Source organism: Trichoderma camerunense (assembly GCF_050948025.1).
Source record: "Trichoderma camerunense strain CBS 138272 chromosome Unknown V8C40scaffold_14, whole genome shotgun sequence".
NCBI classification, from domain to species: domain Eukaryota; kingdom Fungi; phylum Ascomycota; class Sordariomycetes; order Hypocreales; family Hypocreaceae; genus Trichoderma; species Trichoderma camerunense.
The window spans coordinates 416,489-434,878 of NW_028145356.1; the positions used below are offsets into that span (position 1 = coordinate 416,489).

Here is an 18,390-nt window from a genome sequence, read left to right on the forward strand (position 1 = left end):
AACAAGTTTGGATCTTCTTCGGATGTTATGATGGTAGGGGTTTCTACACTAGTAATAATAATAATATCCTCCTTGTTCTGCTTCTTCCACTTCACATCTACTGCGCACAGGTACACAGGCTCTCTTGGATGCAAATAAATGACCGCTGTGATGCAGTTGTCATTGTTCTGTTATTTTCATAAACAAATGCTCGCTTATGCTTCCAACATTCCAAACGCTTTCTCAAAAGCTACTTAAAATACTAACACAATCAAGCGAAATGCAACTAGTAGTACAGTATATATCCCCCCATCTCTTCCCAGTATTAATTGACGAGACTGCTATGAGTAGAAGAAAAGTTCCAAAAGTAGGAGGTATCAAAAAGGGCGGCGGCGGCCACAGTAATAAGAAAACAGCAACAGAATAGAAATGAGAAGGAAGAATTAGAATAGAAGCTCCAGCTCCAATGCAGCTCGCAGTATCTTGCTCTCCCCTTGTTATCCAGCCCAGGCACAATACGCAGACAAAGCAGGCAATTAAGTTAAATCATCTATGATGAAAACAGTAGTCAAGGTCGCAGTGTCTCATCACCATCTTCGTCGCTGACGTCCATATCGCCGTCACTAAGTTCACCTCTGGCCGCTCTTCGAGCCAAGTCCCGCTCTTTATAAATCTCCCGCCTCCTGCTCTCCGATTGCTGCAGACTATCCACATAGGTTCTGAACTTGACAATCTCCCTAAGCAAGTATGCGCTCTTGCGTTCCCAGTTCGCCATGGCCTTGTTCGCGTTGTTGCCTCTGGGAGTGAAGGCAAGGAGCATAGGGCTGCGAAGTTGGTTGTGGTTTTGTAAATCTTCTTCGATGCTCTTGACATATGTTGAGAGTGTCTCTAGCTGCTCCGGTTCCGGTAAGTTGCTCGGCCGCATGCTCTGTGTTGGTGGCGCCCACTCGGAAATGGTGATACGATCCCCCGGTAGTTTTCCTCGTCCACTAGTGAAGGCTCCAGAACCATGGTCCATGCTGGAAGACGGCAGGTTGACACTCTGAACGCTGTTTTGCCGACCATGGGTAGCTCGGCTACCAGGGCGTGAGTTCCGGCCGCCGCTCATGATGGAAGCATTGTCATTGATGGCATTAACGAGCGAGTTGTTGATAACACTGTCACTCCATCCGTATTCGATGTTGCTTATGCCACCGATGAGCGGATGCGTGCTCAGCCGCGCGCTCCAGTAGTTGGCCGTATTCACAAATTCCTTTATAATCTCAGGAGTTCCGACCTGGAATAGATGAACAGCTCCCGTGGGCAAGCTTAGTGCCCACACGTACGGCCTTGACCGCGAATAGCCGGGAGATGGGAGTGCTGACGCGAGGGTCAGTCGCAAGTTAAACGTGCCCAGGTTTACAGCATTGTCCTGCCAGTTACCACCTCCCACAGGAGCGTTGACTTTTTCAGCATTCCTCGTGCGGCTCTTTTGCCGCGTTGACTTGGGTGCATTGAACGAGAAGATGCTCATCTGACCCCTTTGGATGACGGCAAAGACTTCGGTCCATTTTCGGTCATTTGCTCTCTTGCCAACGCCATCCAAATGATGCTTGTGCATGACTCTGCCTTCTTTAATCCAGGGAGGGCCGGCCAATTCCAGGGATTCGTCGTCCAGCAGTTGAGTGGCAGGTACTTCGGCGCTCATGATGGACATGCCATCATTGCCGTGCGCATCGTCGTCACGGACAATGGCCTGGCTGAGAGCATTTGCAAACCCAATAGATTGCTGATAATCACCTCGGGGCATGGCCGAGCCAAACGAATCCTGAGACATGGAGCCTTGGGTTCTCCCCAGCGAGTAGCGGCTCCAGGTCGCCGATGACATGGCTGGGCTCCATAGAGAATTTGAGTCGTCGAAGCTGGTTCGGCTAGAGTTGAATCCATTACGTCCAAGTCCAGGCCGTGATCGGCTCTTGGAGGCCCATCGCGAGCCTCCGTTACGGCTGTTATCTGCAACCCGGCCTCGCGTCGACATTTGGCTTTCCGATGGCGCCTTGCTGAGAACACTAGGGCTCCTCTTGAGCATTCCCATGACGGACAGACTGCTTTGTGATGGCATGGTGTTGAGATGCCTCTCTGGCTCCGCACCAAACAATGGCAGTTTATCATCTCGAATCGAGTTATAAATGCTCTTCAAAACTATCTCAATTTGCTCCTCCCAAGCTTTCATTGGACCATAGAAGGACGTCTTAACAAGCGGTCCACACTCGTCGTGGGCATCTCCCAGCTGCGTATCGGTGCGAGGGGGAGGTCTGAATGAATTCCGGAAAGTTTTCCGCTCCTGCGGCTCAGCTGCTGGCCGCGCTCCCTCATGGAGCACGGAGCCCTTGTCGGGCAGAATACTGGGGCGCTCAAAGGCATCAGGGACAGATTCTTCAACAGCTTGGGTAATTGTTGTCAGAGTATTCTTCACGAATTGGCTGCGAGTCATCTTTTGCTCAATATCGGCAAGATGCAGATCAGTATTGAGAAGCATAATAGAGTAGCAAATAGTGTGGATGACGTCTGGACAATGTTAGCATGACTCAACAATAGGTCAGTTGAGCAAGCGAACTACTCACCAGTCGCTTTAAAGCCATGGTTCGGATTGCAATCACACCATCGCTTGGAAAAGGCCACCAAGATGCGATCGACTTGCTGTGTCTCACCGCGCAGTATCAAACGGCCACACACTTTACGTAGCGCATTGAGAATGCTCAGGTCTGTGAAGTCATACAGCTCAATATACGCCTGCAGAGTCCGCTGGCGAATAGGGCCTTCTTCGCCCATCCAAGAAGCAGCCTTCTCCTTGGGGATGAAGTCTTCGGCTCCATCAAATATCTTTTGCGCCTTCTGTCGATCATCTTCGGTAGGCTCGCCAATAACGAATTCGGGTTCATCCAAGCGACTCTTGAGCATATCAAGTGTTCCCATTCCTCTGGCACTTGACTCGCTCGATCTTTCGACGCGGACGCTAGGCGGTGCACTGGGTGCGGTTTTATAGTCACCGTCATCAGTCGATGCCGAGGCAAAGGAAGTCGACCGGCGATCAGTCGGTATTGTCACCTTAGGACGAACAGGTGTGTCATTTGATTTTTCTTGTTCCGCAATATACGGCGATTTCTTGGCGCGAATGGTGCCCGTAGAGTCCCTGTTCTTGTATGTAGATATTCCATCATTCTCCTTATCATCTGCTGAATATGTAGCCCGCTGTCGAACGGGAGAGTCCTCGTTATCACTGCCACCGTCAAGATCCAAGAAAGAATTGTTCCTGTGTTCAAGTCCATTCTGAGGGCGTTTGGGACCATCAGAGGATGACTGATCTCGGTCAGAATCAGAATGGACCGCTCTTATCTTTGCATTGGGGCTTGGTTCATAGTCAGGTGAGAAATCTCGCTGGAAATCTGCTCGGTCGTCATCATCGTCATCGTCAACTCCTCTGGCAGCTTTATTGGTAATATCGCCAAGAGGATGCGCTGTGCTCTCTCGCAGGTATGGATTCATGATTTGCCTTAGGCTACTAGCAGGACTTGCTGGGGGTCGGTCGAAATCGGCATGAAGGTTAGCATCGAAGGAGGGAAGCGGAGGCACTTCACCCGGCAGTGGCGGCGCCTCATCAACAACTGACTTCTTCCGGCGACGGAAGAAGGACGATGGCTTCTTCTGTAATACAGGGGTAGATTGCTGCTGCTGCGGCGGCGGCGGCTGCGGCAAAGTCTCTTTCTGGATAGGGGCGGCCGCGTTGCTCACTTGGCCGATGAAGCGTGGAGTCGGAGCATCCGCAACGACGGGTGCTGTATTCTTAACGGAGCCGAAAACACGCCTGAAGAAACCTGGCTTCTCTTTTGGCTGGGAAAGTCCCCCAGCAGTCTGGGAGGCAGCAAGCTGATCCGTTTTAGATTTGCCATAGCTAACGCTAGGTGCCGGCGCGGCATCGAAGTCGCTTAATGCCATGGCAGGTGCTACCAATTGCTGGTTTACCGGCCGTTTGGTGCGTCCCGAAGAGCTTTTGACGGAACGAGTCGGGCTACGGTTGCGTTCCAGGCCCGGAAAATCAGTTGGGTCGGGTGGTGGGCGAGGAAGAGCCAAGTTGGACGATACACGTCGTGGCCCCCCAGGGATTGTGGGCGTTGGCGCGGAACCGTAGTCGTCAGATGCAGAGTTGTTCGGGAAGTCGAGGTGGAACGGGGACATCAATGACGCATTGAGCTGCGTTTGCATCTGCGGCGGCCCGAGATCAAAGCTCGCCGAGCGCCTGAAGCCGCTACGGGCCCAGCTGGGAGGGCCAGCAATGTTCTGAGGGTAACCTGCGTCGATACTGGCGCTGCCGGTGCTGTCCTTTGTGCCGGCTCGGGGTCGAGAGCGCTGCGTGGGATCTCCTGGGCCGTTAACCCTGGGATAGGGCGCCTGGAAGATCGAACTGCTGTTGCTCCTTGGTCGAGGAGGACTCCGGCTCCGTGGTCTGGGTAGCTGGACCGAGGTTCGGTTCGAGTCGTCTTCGTAGTCGGAGCTGTACGAGTACTTGTGCCTCGATGGTGGTGGGAATCCGCGGGAAAAGGTGTCGGTGTCGTGGGCCCAGGGCCGCGGGTCGTCGTATGTCAGCGCCGTGCCGCCAAACAAGCCGCCTGTGGATGTGGATGTGGTGTGTCCCAATGAGAACTGGTCGAGGGACAGGAGCATGTTATTCACAAGCGAGTCCCGGGTGACGTTGCGGGGGGACAGCGAGAGGTCGTGAGAGTCCCGGACTCTACCTCTGCCTCTAGACGCGTGTTGGTCGGCCATGTCGGGTTCGATTGGCGTCGGGTCATCTAAAAACGAAGCATTGACGTTGCGGGTCACAGTCAGCTTCGGGGACGTGCTCAGCGAGTGCAACTCTGGCCTTTGGGCGTTTGGATCCGTGGAAATGAGTGGCTTGGCCAGAGGGCTAGTGGTGGTTGAGTGCGGAACCTCGTTCCTAGGCCGCGACGCAAGGGACGTGACGAGGCTCAATTTGGGCGCAAGAGCCTTGTGCCTTTAGTTTGACTGCATTGTGGGGGCATTTGCACGCCGGTTGATTTGATGGCGCTGGATCTGCTCCGCCCCCGTCAGTTTGGGGTGGGCAGGGGGCACAATCGCGAGAGGCCGGCCAGGGGTTTGGTGATTGAATGGTCGCACAACCGATCCGAGCGAGCGATTCGAAGCCGATCACGACAGGCTCAGGCTCGCGGGCTCGTACGGTACGAAGGATGGAGAGGAGGGAGAAGAGGGCTGCGGATCGTGTTTCATCGTGGGAGGGCTAATTACCTAGTACTAGCAGTAGTAGCACCGCTTATCCTCCGCAGCTAGGGCATGTAGGAGCATGTACGTCAAGACGTGCAGTAAATGAGGGAGAGGAAAAAAGGTATGGACGAGCAAGGGGTTCAAGTGTCATGAACAGAGGGGCCGCTCTGCAGCAGCGTTCCGCGTCCACTAAAACTGCTGTCGAAGTGGGCTTGCTCCCTTCTGTAAACTCATCACATGGAACGCTATACTGTGTAGGTACTTGTACATGCTCGGGGTGCAGTTGGTTGTTAGCACGTGTCTCGGTCTGCAGCAAAACCCCAGAGTTGCAGGCAAGGGGATTGATTTGATTTCGAGGGCATCAGAGACAGCTGTGATGCTTCTACTGGGTCAATTGCTATACGTCGATAAAGTAAATGTGCTGTGCCTTACTGTACCGTACTGTGCTTGCACGTATTACCTGTCAAACCGTCGCACTAACAACGCCCTCAGTCTTTGGCGAGACATGAAGCCAGCCTCATCAAAGCGGGTAGAATCCATCATCACAAGCTCGCCTGGTTTTTTTCCCCTAGCTTTGTAGTACGAGCACTTAGTACTAGTAGGTAGGAAAGCCACAAAAAAGAATCGCCTAGCCGTGACAGATGCGAAAGCCGGAAAATATCCTACAGCCACCGGCGGCAAGAATCTTTAATTGCTGGCTGCGGTGGTGCCTCATTTCCTCCAGACCTCATTGGCTGACCCCTTTTTTTCCACTCTTTGACTTAGTACTAAAGTGATGTAGGGAAGCGAAGCGCCTGCAAGGGTCAATTAAAGATCGCACGATTCGTACAAAGTATTTGTACAAAGAAGTTGCAAGCGCGGGACAATTTGCCACTGCTGCAATGCAACACAACACCATCGTCAGCGAACCGGCTTACCCTGGAAAAATAAAATATGGATGCATTCTGCCAATTATGTACAGACACTCATTGGACAGTGACACAATTTGCTTTTTGTCGCAGGTCCATTGCACTCTAACATTTTCTCTTCTTGCTGCTTCTTAAACACTGCCATGCACAAAGCAGGCACATCTCAGCCGTGTCCAGCTAATATTCGTACAAGCCGCTCACTCACCTTTTTTATGGGCCAATTCCAAACTATCGAAGCCGAGATAAGGCTAGCTAGACAAGGGAGCCATATGGCAATTAAAAGGAATTGGATCCCTGATGCTAGTCATCTCATACAAGCACGCCCCGTACGGGTACGATCCATAGGTATATTCTAGAAGCCAAACAAAGTGCTCCTCTTTTCACATATCCTCGGCAGGATCCCATCATGTGCTTTTATATCGACTACCCGGTAATAGATATGATGTTCTCATACAAATACAACTCATTCACTTATAAAGAACTGATAAAGTTATCTGCAACGATATACCGGGTATAGCGCCTAACTTTGTTCAAGCCATTGCTCACTTAGCAAATTTACCAGGCTTAAGAGGAGGTCTGTACGTAATCTTAAATGTGACAATTCTACGTCAGCTGGTGGCAATCACAAAGTATAATATAGTATATCAGAACATTTCATTTCGGCTTCTTGAGCAGCATCCTATTATGATCAACGTTCCTCAGTAAATCCAAGTTATCGTCGGATGAGATTTCGAAGCATGTCTCAAGAACCTTTGCACTTGGCGCCCAATCTCTATACCAAGAGACTGACTCTAACCCTCATCGATTTCGACAAAAAGGACGACAAGGAAACCTTCATAGAACTACTGGCAACCATGGTCGGTGAATACATGAAAATCTCCACACAAGAAGCCAGAAATAATGCAGTGGAATCCATCGATTTCTATCGCTCATACGGCCGGATCCAACCAAAACTTCTCGGCGGTCAAAGGATTGATAAATCTGCTATTTGGCTCATACGGCTCGGGGCAAATTCACCTCACGGCCAGTGTATCGGTACTACCTACGTGGTTCAAAGAAGCCTCATGCCTGACCAAAACTGGATCCTATTGCCCGAGTACCGGGGCATGGGCTACGCTACCGAGGCTTCCAATGCAGTTTTACGATACTTTTGCGACGGGCTGGGGCTCCGGGATATGATGGCCGTCATAGCTCCGGGCAACCTGAAGAGTCCCGCCGTAGCCAAGAGACTAGGATATGTGCCTGTCGAAGGTGGCATGCAGTATGAGGGTGGGGTGACTCTTCCTGTATTTGCACTCCCTACAGCCATGTCACTTCCCAAGGGTTTGGAATTCCGGAGGTTTGACCGTTTGGAATAGTATTTGCGATTTATGTCAGAGAAAGGGAGAATGTGTGTAAGCCGTCAAGGTGAATGAAACTGCTCTGCACTATACGTCTCCACACATGAAGAAGATTGAATTGTTTTGAAACTTGAGAAGATGGATGACGCGCAAGCCCAGTTGCCAGATGAAATTACTAAAAGGAAATAATACTAAGTATACAAATTTGAATTGATGATCGTATTTTATGCATTATCAGATCTTAGAACTCCATCGATGTAGGCTTTGAGCGTGGAAACTGGATGACGGCCCACTCAATCTTTCAGGCTAGGCTTCATATCACTAAATTTGTCTAGCCCAAACATCAGCAAATGGGCGGATGGTTTAGTGGTATAATTTTCCCTTAGCATCATCTGACCAACGAGTCGGATAACCGCATGGGAAAGGTCCGGGGTTCGATTCCCCGTTCGTCCATAGTTGTTTCTTTTTGTTGTTTTTTTGCTTGTATAAACAACTACATACGGAGTACACTCATCCATTCACCACCCCATTAACTCACATGCTGCTGTCTAGACGCATACAAAAACTCATTCATACATCATTAATTCATTCAATCATTTACTCAAAAGTTACGAAACCCACGAACATTTTGAACGTCCCGCATCAGATACACTCGACCTTCCTTATCCCAGAGAGAAGCAGCTTTTCACTCCATATCAAATAATTCCAGCAATCACAGCCATTACTCCTCCATAAACACCCGCACAAAGAACCCAATCCAATGTGCTTCGATCTTCTGCCAGTGAATTTAGCAACCCGGATTGGAACAACGCGACAGCTCCTCCAAGACCCACTAGAAAGACGACAGTCATACGGCCGATGAATCCTGGGATCACAGAGAAGCAAACAATAGGAGCGAGCACAATCATCGCCATGGCGAAAACGAGGCGTTTCAGGGAAGAGACTTGTGTGATGTTTTGATAAATCGAGCTGCCGGCATTAGAGATTTGACTGCTAGGCGGTGGAGGAAACCCATTGACGCTGGATGACCGAGGCATGGGACTGAGAGGATCATCTTGTGCGTTACCATTTGAGCGCCGCCTACGCCGTCCTAGATTAATGAGATCATCGGCGGCTTCGAGAAACTGGCACTCGTCCTCTACGAGAGGGTTGATAGTGTTGAGGTACGATCTGTAGTTCACAACGTCCTGAATGCTAGGTTCAGCCATGTTGTAAGTTGCGCTGAACGAAGCGATGACTTGATCTGGTTTTTTTTCATTAGACATAACTTGTATTGACTCATGTGAGATAGGGATACTCACTATACTGGTACAGCTTTTCCGCAATGTGGGCTATGATGTCTTTTTTCTTCCAGGTTGCGTCAGTTGGATTCATGTTCTCTTTTCGACGAGATGCCGGAAATATCCCCCCTGGAAATTTTCTCCTTTGCGTGTCTGCCGCGTCAAGGTTATGCAGCTGCTCTTCTAATTCTATGAGCTCATCTTGCATTTGCAAAAGTAGCCGGTGGTGGAGTGATTCAAACCGTCGGTATATGGGTGCAAGTCTTGGTCCCGACAAGCTCCCCGACAGTTTGGCCGCAAGGAGGTCGTAGCCACTGAGAGGCAGTCCGCTGAGCTGATAATTTGGCGGCGGCATCGGGAGCATCGGCGGAGGGAACGAAGCCTGCATGGGTGATGGGATAAACACTGGCGGCGGGTCAGGCACGACATATGGCCTTTCTGGAGAGCCATATCCGTTGGGGAAGTGCCCTGGGAGAGTTTGGATTGGCGGGATGCGAGCGTTGTCATTCCTGAGCACTCCATTCGGGGGGCGCCCATTGAACGGATAGCCATGAGGTGGCCCTAGTGAACGATGTCAGTGATCGTTTGAGATATTAGGAGGTATGGATACTAAAAGGCAATATACCTCTTGTTGGATCTTCAGGACTCTGCGGTGCATATTCCATAGGGTTCGGCGATCGTCCCGGACTAACGTGTCTCTTTGAGCTCATGCGCCTGTGGTGGTGTTTTTTCGGCCTCTCTCTGATATGGCTAGTCCTGTCTTCTTCTTCGAAATAAGAATTTGGCTGGTCCCCCTCTCGATCGGCTTTTGCTGCAGACGCTGTTGACGAGGAAGGAAATGATGAATTGGAAGCTCTCGGATTCTCATCGATGCTGCCCTGGCGAGAGTGTGTTGCTGCCCCTTTACTTTTATCGATTCTGGACGGGCCCGGAACCGCTGGCTCCATCTCGGCACCCTTTCGTTGATTTCACAAGATAATTCAATCACTTATACGGTTGGATATTTGACGGCGCTTTTAATTGTAGTCTCGCGACGGCGCGGGGAAGCAGTGCGGATGAACAAATCCTTCCACCTGTCCTACCCCAAATCGCATGTTCAGATCTCGTGAGAGGCGCAAACCGCTAGAGAGATGAAATAACATTAATCTGCCTTCTAGAGAGGTTAGACAACGGAGTGGATTACTGGTTGACAATGAGAGCTGAATTGGTGTCTTCACAGGTCAATTTGAGCGAGCCCAAACACTCCAGGACATCCGAAGGAGTGCGGGCACACGCACAAAAGCGTATTTCTTTTGAGTATGAGATCATCCAGATGTTTCCCTTGTGACGGTAAATAGATGAAACAACGGCGGCTAAAATGATGCGCTTGCGAGGCTTAATTCTTATCTACTAGCTGCAGCAACGAGGACTACCATGTTGTGGCATGATTTGCGCAGTGACGACAATTAATAACGAAGAAGAGAGGACAGCCGAGGGGGAAATTTCTTCTTCTTGATTGTTGGGGGCCAGGCTCTGTAAAATAGAGGGAAAACAAGAAGCGCTGCTTAGCCCCAATCATGCGTACAATCTTCACACACTTGTGTCAGCTCATACCAAATCGAGCCGGGATTGGTTGCCTCTGATTCGGGGGGTATGGCAAGAGGGCACATGGTCTGGAAGCCCTGAGAATGGCCGCTGATTTCGTCTGTGGCCGACACGAGTTGGTGCCCGACATAGAAGGCATTGCCTCGTCGAACTGCAGAGCAACTTTGCTCATAAGACAAACTATGGGCGCTGTGTAACAGATCCTTTGTGAGATTGGGTGTGTGATCGCTGGCTGGGCGGGGGTGAGGATCTGCGAATTGGGTTTCTGTTATTCTTCGTTTGGATTCACATCCTGATGGGAGTGCTTTGGATGCATACTCAGGTGAAAAGAAGAGGAAGAGCGGGATGATTGTAGATGCATTCGTTTAATCTATTTATTGGACGAAGCACACCCTCTTATAAGAGCCACGACTTTGATTGATGGACGGAGTGGCTGCAGGTGGGTTCCAACCTGTCGGGTTTTCTAGCGGGCCGGCTCGCGGCCTCACTGCATGCCATATGATCTTTGATCTGGTCTCCACCCGAGGTTCAGTTTTGACGAAGCGACAGTTCGCAACACATTCACATTCATATCGTGGCAAGCAAACCACGCCTATTTGGTGGCACTGCCGACATCGAGGGCGTATTGTCCCAGTTGGTGGGTTAGACACGGCATCGAGCAAACGACGCCTCCTACCTGGCATTGATTGGGACTGGGCGCACGACTCTTTACGCCTCATTTCAACTTTAAGTGCAGATAGAGTGCACAATGAGTCGCAGATCCGTCGGCGAGCTCAGCAGATATCTGCTCGAGGGCCGTATATCACAGCGAGGATGTATTAATGGCCGGCGGCTGTCTTCACGAACAGTGCCTGTCTGGTCGTCTCTTCGTCCACCTTACGCCCTGCGGCACCTCCATACGCAGCCTGAACCAGCGGCGGCAGCAGCATCACCACAGCCAACCCATGTTCCACTACGGAAGCAGCTCAAGGAGCAGGCGAAGCAAGCCAAAAAACAAGGCAAAAAGAAATCCAAGGGCGATTCCCAAACCGTTGACGGTTGGGAGCTAACCGTCGGAATTGAGATTCATGCCCAGCTCAACACGTCTCGCAAGCTGTTTTCGCCGGCCGCAACCTCCTTCAACGATGAGCCAAACAGCCACGTGGCGCTGTTTGATGTTGCAATGCCGGGCAGCCAGCCGTTGTTTCAAAAGGAGACTCTGATTCCGGCTATTCGGGCAGCACTGGCCCTCAACTGCGAGATACAGCCTGTCAGTCGGTTTGACAGGAAGCATTACTTCTGGTGGGATCAGCCTTCAGGATATCAGATTACGCAATTCTACGAGCCGTTTGCTAAAAAGGGACACATTACGCTCCTTGCTCGTGATGGCATCTCTACGGAGGATGGCGAGAGCGTCACCGTCGGTATCAAACAAGTGCAGCTCGAGCAGGACACGGCTAAGACCCTCGCACAGACGGGAAGCGTTCACTGGCTGGATTTCAACCGTGTGGGCGTACCCTTGATTGAAATAATCACCGAGCCCGAGATCCATCACCCTCGCACGGCTGCTGTGCTTGTGCGCAAAATCCAGCTGCTTCTCAACACTGTGGACTCGTGCGTTTCTGGGATGGAGACGGGTGGTCTCAGAGCTGATGTCAACGTATCTGTACGGAGGACCGATGACCCAAGCAAGAAGCTTGGCACTCGTACAGAGATTAAAAACTTGAGTACGATCAAAGCCGTAGAAGATGCCATCATTGCAGAGCGTGATCGTCAAATTCGACAGTTGGACGCAGGCGGCGTGATTGCTGGCGAGACTCGTGGTTGGACTATTGGATCTAAGGAAACCCGTCGTTTGCGTGGTAAAGAGGGCGAGGTCGATTATCGTTACATGCCCGACCCTGACCTACCGCCGCTTGTCATTGGAAACGACCTTGTCCAACGTCTGCAGACATCGCTTGCTGTTCTGCCGGATACCGAGCTCGACAAGCTGGTTAATCACTACGGCCTCACTCCCAAGGATGCTCTCTCACTCATCACACTGGACAATGGATCGCGCGTGCAGTACTTTTATCGCGTCCTAGCTTTGCTGGAGAGTAAGTTGCAGGCCGAGGTTGACATTGCGGAGCTTCCCGAAGTCAAGTCGTACTCAACATTGGCGGGGAACTGGATCCTTCATGAACTCGGCCGCCTGACGACCTACAAAGCTGGTCCGCTTGCGTCGGGAGATCTGTCGTTTACCCAACTCGGGGAGTGTGCTCAAGTGTCCGAGGAGGACTTGTCGCAGCTTCTATATCACCTTTACCGCAAGCACATCACGGGTAAAGTAGCAAAGGAGCTTCTCATGGCCGTATACTTGGGCGAACTTGAAGGAGGAATCCTAGAAGCCATTAACGGTAACGACCTGTGGTTCAAAGAGATTGCCCAGGAAGAGTATGAAGCCCTTGCTGCCGAGGCCGCCGCGGGTGAAGACAAGGTGCTGGAAGAATTCGCCGACGAGCAAAAGTATCCCCAGGGCAAGCTCATGTATCTAGTTGGCAAGATGATGCGCCTCGGACCCACTGAGAGGATTGATCCCGCAGTGGCAGAGAACGCGATGAGGCAATGGATCGAAAGATTCCACGGCAGGTGAAGAGACAACGTGAATGGAGGAGAAAAGTTAGATTTCTTAGACAATGACACAGCAGGAGAAAGGAAAAAGGCTACAAATCTTCTAGAACACATTTCACCATTATTTAGATCTGGAATAAGCTTTGACCCTGCAAAACAGGGTTATTTTTCAGGGAGCTACTTGTACTGTAGTATTGATGATGCAAACATCAAATTCCTCCACCAAAATAACCATCGCCAACCACTCCACAAAAACGCCAATCATTAACCAAGGTGCTTAAAAACTACGGTAATGACAAAGAAGAAAGCTGTTTACACATCAAAATCTCGATTTAGTCTAGAGAAAGACACATGTTAGAAGGCTCACCGTATCTGCGTCATCATTGCGCTGCTCTACATGTGGAGGCATGTGTGGCGATGACATCACGACCTGGTGCCACCCAGGTCTCTCACAGTGCTGCCTCGCTATTCTGCTGCCCTTTCTTGCTTTCTATGGCCCATCGCATGTGCAATTGCTTAGGTATATATGCAGTTAATTTTTTACACTTTTTTCTTTCTTCTTTTGCATTCCTTTTCCCCTCTCTAATCAATCAATTACCACAAAAAAACTATCACAGCGTTGAACGAAGCTCAATAACAGAATCCATCATGTCTTTCCTCACCCGAACCATCAATGTGAGCAGAACCGCCGCAGTCGTGACCCCCGTGTCACGGATCGCTGCAGTTCGGACATCACGCACATTTACCACTTCGTTGGCGGCGCAGAGAACCGCCACCGAGGCTGTCAAGGATGAATTGAAGCACATCGACAGAGCTGTGAGCGATAAGCTCGTTGACGGCATCAACATTGCCAGTACGTCTTAATTACAACCATTCACTACAAGAATGTACTCGTGACTAATCAATCATCTTTTCTTACCCAATGTAAAGCCAAGGCATCGCACAAGGTCATGGAAACAGCCGAAGATCTTTCTAGCAGCGGCGTCTCTGGCCAAGTAGAAGGCATGGAGGCCCACGCCAAAGGCAAAGCGGAGGGCATGAAGTCAGCTGCCAAAGGCAAGGCCGAGGAGATGAAAGGAAAAGCAGAAGAGATGAAGGGCAAGGCAAAGGGTACTGCCGCCAAAGCAAAAGGCAAGGCAGACGAAACCCTTGACGAAGTGCAGAGCTTGTATGACTGATGATGAACTGGCAGGTGAATTTGAAGGAAAGGCGAATTTGTAGCTGGGAGATTGCATGATTGATAAGAACCATTCACTATGGGAGATGAATGTGGGAAGCAATCACTATCATTGTATAACAAGTCATTGCGAGTTTTGCTTTTGATAATTTGTTTAATTGGAAATCTTTCATAACGTAAAATGAGAAACAGTTGGTTTTGTCGTCTGCAGCATTTGGGTATAATTATTGAACTTGGGGGTTTCCCTTGGTATTCCATCCATATTATTTGTCCACTGCCATTACCCTTGCCACCACAGGTACTTCGCACAGAGATTATATAAACCAAAAAAACAAACGAGCAGGTGGGTATCAAAAGCGAGGGTATAATCAGTGCACACAGACAAAGCCGAACAACATTCAACTCCCCCATTCGTCCCACCTGTTGAACTTATTGTCTGTCTTCGATCAATTCATCCTTCAGCGCATTACATCCTTCTCAGTAATTGAAAGCCGGGATAATGTGAATGAAGTACTCAATAAAATGAGCAGCGTGTTTTAACCATGAATTGATATCATTCGTGGCTCTAGACACCGTTTTTCGCCGCGGCTGCGGCCCTCTCTCGCTTGACTGAGGGATATGGAATCTCTCCAAGCGGGAAGGTGACAAAGGTTGTGTCTTTGAGCATGAGGCCTGCCGCTCCAGCGTAGAATGCAAACATGGCACAGAAGACGGCAAAGGCACCACCGGCTCGGTTCAATCGCACCGCCGCAGTGGTGTGCTCCGTTGAGACGAACTGCGCAATGCTGAGGAAGAAGAAAGACAGCGCAAGCAGGCCAAGCACCATCAAGATGGTAAAGTTTGTCTTGAGCGCCGCAACAAAGAAGATGATGGTGAGGAAGCACCATATGATGAGGAAAATGCCAACAGCAAAGCTAAAGGCACGCTGATCTCCATTATAGGCGGCCTGGATGCCCAGTGTAGGGACTGAGAACATGGCAAAGGCAAGCCAGAAAGCCCCGTATGAACAGTGGAGAGTACAACCGAAGGTATTGCCAAGGACAAATTCCATGACGCCAGCAACAAACTGAGCCATGCCTCCGAAGAAGACAGCCACACCGAAGACAGCCTGATCAGGGCCGACGTTGCCCAATGGATTGGAATTAGGGAGACTATTGTTGGGTTAGCGTACGCCAAGGTGAAAGAGAAAGAATGAGGTCATTCTTGGGGGAACATACCCAGCACCGCACTGGTAAAGTCCGAGCACGAAGGTCGTCAAAGCGAAACCGATCAGACCAAGAGGACCTGGGTTACCAATCTTACCAAGGGTAGGTTGGTAGACCTGGGAGACCATGGCCTGGTGAGGTCCGCCCCGAGGATCTTGGGCGTTGCTAAACGGAACAAATTGTCCATAGCCCGGATACTGCTGATACTGCTGGGGCTGCTGGAACTGCTGTCCAGAGCCCATGCCATTGGAAACATGATGCCCGTTGGTGGGCACGTCGGCCGCGGATTCTTTGTTATATTGTCCCTCGATGGGGTCGGTACCTGGGGTAGCCATACTTGTATAGAGTCTTGCAATCTTGTATCAAAGAAGTTGTCGACGATGACTGGGAGTAGACACAATGATGTCCACTTAATGCAAGCGTCTGAGGACGAGTAGACAGACAAGGCAAGAGAAAAGAACACGCCATTCCTGGGTGCCTCGTTTATATACAGACGACACGGCTCCATCTGCTTCTCGTGCCGTGTCCAATGTCCGTACCTCATCTGTGTTCCCCTCATGTCGGGTATGTCGGTTCTAGCCTATTTCCGTTCTCCCGAGGGGTTTGGTGATGTTTATTGGTATGGAGCTTGCTTCCCCTCTTCGCGCCGCGCCTTTAGGCGAATGTCTCGATGCCCCAGAAGTTGGTCCAAGCAAGTAGTGATCAGCTACTCAAAAGCAGCCATCGGAGGTCAAACTCCACGCCGGGATTCAGATATGCCGTCTTATTACTAGGTTGGGTTGGCTCGATTGGAGTAAAACACTGGCTTCCTCAACGCCGAATGAGATACGAAGCTATCTCCGTAGCCAAGCGTCAAGCATCGTGTGACTTCCCCGGGCTAGAGGCCGGAACTCTCGGGACACGGTCGAGGGGCGAAGTTAGCGACGGTGGTGATTCGCAGGACTGTTGATACTTTTAACACCGGTGGCTGCGGTTGGTGGCAGCAAGTCGAGCCTTACAGAGACAGCTTCTCGAGCTCCACCAGAGCTCCGGCAAATGGCAGCAGGGGCTAGTTTAGAGCTAAGAGTGCCGAGGCGTCGGCAGGGAGGGTTGGAGGGTTGGCAGGCGGTTGGAGAACCAGCCAAGGAGACTCGTGGCGCCAATAGTGAATTCCATGGATCTTTTCTGGGTCTGGGGCCCCGCCTTGAAGCATCACGGCCTGGTCTTTGATCTCATCATGATGTGCCCACTCAACAGCCAATGGTGACAAGATTGAGTCAGGCGTGGCGCTCCAACACATGGCCCCTCGTTGGAGATGCATGGCTCAGAGGTATGAGAGGCTTTGGAGAGAGGCTTTTGGTGGCCCAATTGGGGACGCGGAGTGGCTCGACTTGGACACGATCAGCTTTCCATTCTCGGCCATCTGGTGGGGAGTGGGAGCCGTGACAGTAGTAAGCACAATTGCCGGCCTTGCATGCGATGCTAGCTCGCAAAAGTTTAAGCTGAGACAGGCATCGGATTTTGAGGCCATCTCACGCACAAGTCGGGCAAATGCCCGCAGAAAGACCGACGAAGACATACGAGGCTGGAGTTTTTAGTGAGACCGGGGCAATGGAGATGAGAACTTCGGCATAACAAGCTGCCGTTGTTGCGCGGTCAAATGGCGATGGAGTAAAACTTCCAAGGTTTTCCTCGTGTCTTGTACTTCTGCTTCATGAGTTGGTTTCTAGTGAAGAAAAAGTTTATTGATGGCGTTGTGGTTTTATTATTTTCCTATCACCTGACAACGGGAGTATCATGTATTTTGTACTTGTGCTTTAGACTTTATGCTCATCCCACGGCCAAGGAACTTAACCGACGCCCCTGCTTGTAGGTATAGGAGCAACATTAAAGAAGAAACCGAGTTTAAAAAGAAACTAGAGGAGTATAATATTTGAGTAGGCAAAACAAAATCTGCTCAAAGACTTGATGCCTGAGTAAGATGAAACTAATTGGTGCCATTGTATCGGCTGGTTGGTGCCACAGAACGGACAGCTGCGTGGTATCGTGATTGAGTCCACAACAAGTCGAAACCCCTCCGCATAGGTAGTTTGTAGGACTTGGTGATTTTCTCTCCTTTCCGGTTTAGATGCAATAGATGGGATCGTTGAATTCTTTGAATTCATTATGTAAACTCTGATTGCGATTTGACAGTGCTGCTCTGGTACACCGAGTTGTGCTGTATACAGGTACTATGCAACTGCGCGGGAGGGGGAAATGAAGCGGCAGGCGGCAAACGAGATGGCACAGATATGTCGTTTTCCATATCAAAATTCCCGAAATCCGCGACAATGTGCTGCACTGGATTTCACGCGTGTAACATGCAAATCCATAAGATTCATCTATCCCCTGTTGTCGAGAATTCTTTCATGTAGTACTCAGTAGTAATCTCTTCCCCTTCCTGCACTCTCCCACATGGCCTATCAAACACCACCAAATATATCATCTTGCACAGCGAAATAGAAATAAACAAAAGAGCTTTCGAGAACTATTCAAAATAATTTATTCGTCATGCAATTCCGCTATTTATCGCACCATATGATCTTGGCGATTGTCAACTCTTGTGACTGTGATTCACTGCTTCAACCATCTTCCGCTGCCAGCTGTCCACCACTTGTCACCCCCGAAATTCCCAATGAATATTTACCTGCATAGGGAAAAAATAGAATCAAATTAAAGACGCGTTTACTGATTTCTTCGCCAACACAATTGTGGGGCTGTAGATATTTACCTCCCTGCTGAATTTCCTCCTTCTGCTTCTTCTTCCTCCCCCGTCACCATCTCGCAACTCCACGAGCAAACCATCTTCACCACACTTTCAAGGTATTTCATTTCAATTACCCTCTCGTGAAAGACGTTACGCTTAAGGTATTGTTTCCATGCCGTTTAACAACTCGATCATCCTCCTGAGGCATCATCGTCGCTGCCAGCATTCCCTCTCCAACTTCTAGCACGCGATGCTCAGCACATTTTCCTCCTCAGCAGTCTTTTTAACATTAGTGACTTCTTGCTAATAGATTCATTCTAGAA

The 18,390-nt window shown here is 50.2% G+C and overlaps 6 protein-coding genes and 1 non-coding gene across 7 annotated transcripts; 4 read left to right on the forward strand and 3 right to left on the reverse strand.

Annotated features, from left to right (window-relative positions):
- Nucleotides 1–74: 74 nt before the first annotated feature.
- Nucleotides 75–5,380, reverse strand: V8C40DRAFT_250946 (uncharacterized protein). The gene is made up of 2 exons (XM_083217084.1): nt 2,583–5,380; nt 75–2,526 (listed from the first exon to the last, which is right to left on the reverse strand). The coding sequence occupies exons 1-2, from the start codon at nt 4,780–4,782 to the stop codon at nt 548–550; spliced, it is 4,179 nt and encodes a 1,392-aa protein (XP_083070834.1). The 5' UTR covers nt 4,783–5,380; the 3' UTR covers nt 75–547.
- Nucleotides 5,381–6,234: 854 nt separating this feature from the next.
- On the forward strand, nt 6,235–7,727 carry V8C40DRAFT_250947 (GNAT family N-acetyltransferase). The gene is made up of 2 exons (XM_083217085.1): nt 6,235–6,512; nt 6,565–7,727. The coding sequence occupies exon 2, from the start codon at nt 6,890–6,892 to the stop codon at nt 7,523–7,525; it is 636 nt and encodes a 211-aa protein (XP_083070835.1). The 5' UTR covers nt 6,235–6,512; nt 6,565–6,889; the 3' UTR covers nt 7,526–7,727.
- Nucleotides 7,728–7,859: 132 nt separating this feature from the next.
- On the forward strand, nt 7,860–7,960 carry V8C40DRAFT_t152. Its single transcript has one exon. It is a non-coding gene; the product is annotated as a tRNA-Ala (tRNA).
- A 166-nt stretch (nt 7,961–8,126) lies between these two features.
- On the reverse strand, nt 8,127–10,066 carry V8C40DRAFT_58423 (uncharacterized protein). The gene is made up of 5 exons (XM_083223160.1): nt 10,005–10,066; nt 9,413–9,937; nt 8,809–9,348; nt 8,341–8,750; nt 8,127–8,282 (listed from the first exon to the last, which is right to left on the reverse strand). The coding sequence occupies exons 2-5, from the start codon at nt 9,732–9,734 to the stop codon at nt 8,229–8,231; spliced, it is 1,326 nt and encodes a 441-aa protein (XP_083070836.1). The 5' UTR covers nt 9,735–9,937; nt 10,005–10,066; the 3' UTR covers nt 8,127–8,228.
- An 817-nt stretch (nt 10,067–10,883) lies between these two features.
- V8C40DRAFT_250955 (glutamyl-tRNA(Gln) amidotransferase subunit PET112) lies at nt 10,884–13,203 on the forward strand. The gene has a single exon (XM_083217086.1). The coding sequence runs from the start codon at nt 11,120–11,122 to the stop codon at nt 12,980–12,982; it is 1,863 nt and encodes a 620-aa protein (XP_083070837.1). The 5' UTR covers nt 10,884–11,119; the 3' UTR covers nt 12,983–13,203.
- Nucleotides 13,204–13,458: 255 nt separating this feature from the next.
- V8C40DRAFT_250958 (uncharacterized protein) lies at nt 13,459–14,332 on the forward strand. The gene is made up of 2 exons (XM_083217087.1): nt 13,459–13,813; nt 13,891–14,332. Exons 1-2 carry the CDS (start codon nt 13,465–13,467, stop codon nt 14,136–14,138), a joined length of 597 nt encoding a protein of 198 aa, XP_083070838.1. The 5' UTR covers nt 13,459–13,464; the 3' UTR covers nt 14,139–14,332.
- On the reverse strand, nt 14,329–16,334 carry V8C40DRAFT_250959 (GPR1/FUN34/yaaH family-domain-containing protein). Its single transcript, XM_083217088.1, has 2 exons — nt 15,355–16,334; nt 14,329–15,288 (listed from the first exon to the last, which is right to left on the reverse strand). The coding sequence occupies exons 1-2, from the start codon at nt 15,675–15,677 to the stop codon at nt 14,703–14,705; spliced, it is 909 nt and encodes a 302-aa protein (XP_083070839.1). The 5' UTR covers nt 15,678–16,334; the 3' UTR covers nt 14,329–14,702.
- Nucleotides 16,335–18,390: the final 2,056 nt, after the last annotated feature.

Excerpts from the sequence above, each read along its gene's own strand:
- V8C40DRAFT_250959 (XM_083217088.1), bottom strand. The coding sequence starts at position 15,677 with ATGGCTACCCCAGGTACCGACCCCATCGAGGGACAATATAACAAAGAA. Across the intron at positions 15,289-15,354 it reads CTTTACCAGTGCGGTGCTGG|TCTCCCTAATTCCAATCCAT; the intron begins GTATGTTCCCCC and ends ACCCAACAATAG.
- V8C40DRAFT_250955 (XM_083217086.1), top strand. The coding sequence starts at position 11,120 with ATGAGTCGCAGATCCGTCGGCGAGCTCAGCAGATATCTGCTCGAGGGC.
- V8C40DRAFT_250946 (XM_083217084.1), bottom strand. The coding sequence starts at position 4,782 with ATGGCCGACCAACACGCGTCTAGAGGCAGAGGTAGAGTCCGGGACTCT. Across the intron at positions 2,527-2,582 it reads CCATGGCTTTAAAGCGACTG|ACGTCATCCACACTATTTGC; the intron begins GTGAGTAGTTCG and ends AACATTGTCCAG.
- V8C40DRAFT_58423 (XM_083223160.1), bottom strand. The coding sequence starts at position 9,734 with ATGGAGCCAGCGGTTCCGGGCCCGTCCAGAATCGATAAAAGTAAAGGG. Across the intron at positions 8,751-8,808 it reads GGAAAAGCTGTACCAGTATA|ATCAAGTCATCGCTTCGTTC; the intron begins GTGAGTATCCCT and ends AAAAAAAACCAG. Across the intron at positions 8,283-8,340 it reads GTATGACTGTCGTCTTTCTA|AAGATCGAAGCACATTGGAT; the intron begins GTGGGTCTTGGA and ends ATTCACTGGCAG.
- V8C40DRAFT_250947 (XM_083217085.1), top strand. The coding sequence starts at position 6,890 with ATGAGATTTCGAAGCATGTCTCAAGAACCTTTGCACTTGGCGCCCAAT.
- V8C40DRAFT_250958 (XM_083217087.1), top strand. The coding sequence starts at position 13,465 with ATGTGCAATTGCTTAGGTATATATGCAGTTAATTTTTTACACTTTTTT. Across the intron at positions 13,814-13,890 it reads TGACGGCATCAACATTGCCA|CCAAGGCATCGCACAAGGTC; the intron begins GTACGTCTTAAT and ends CCCAATGTAAAG.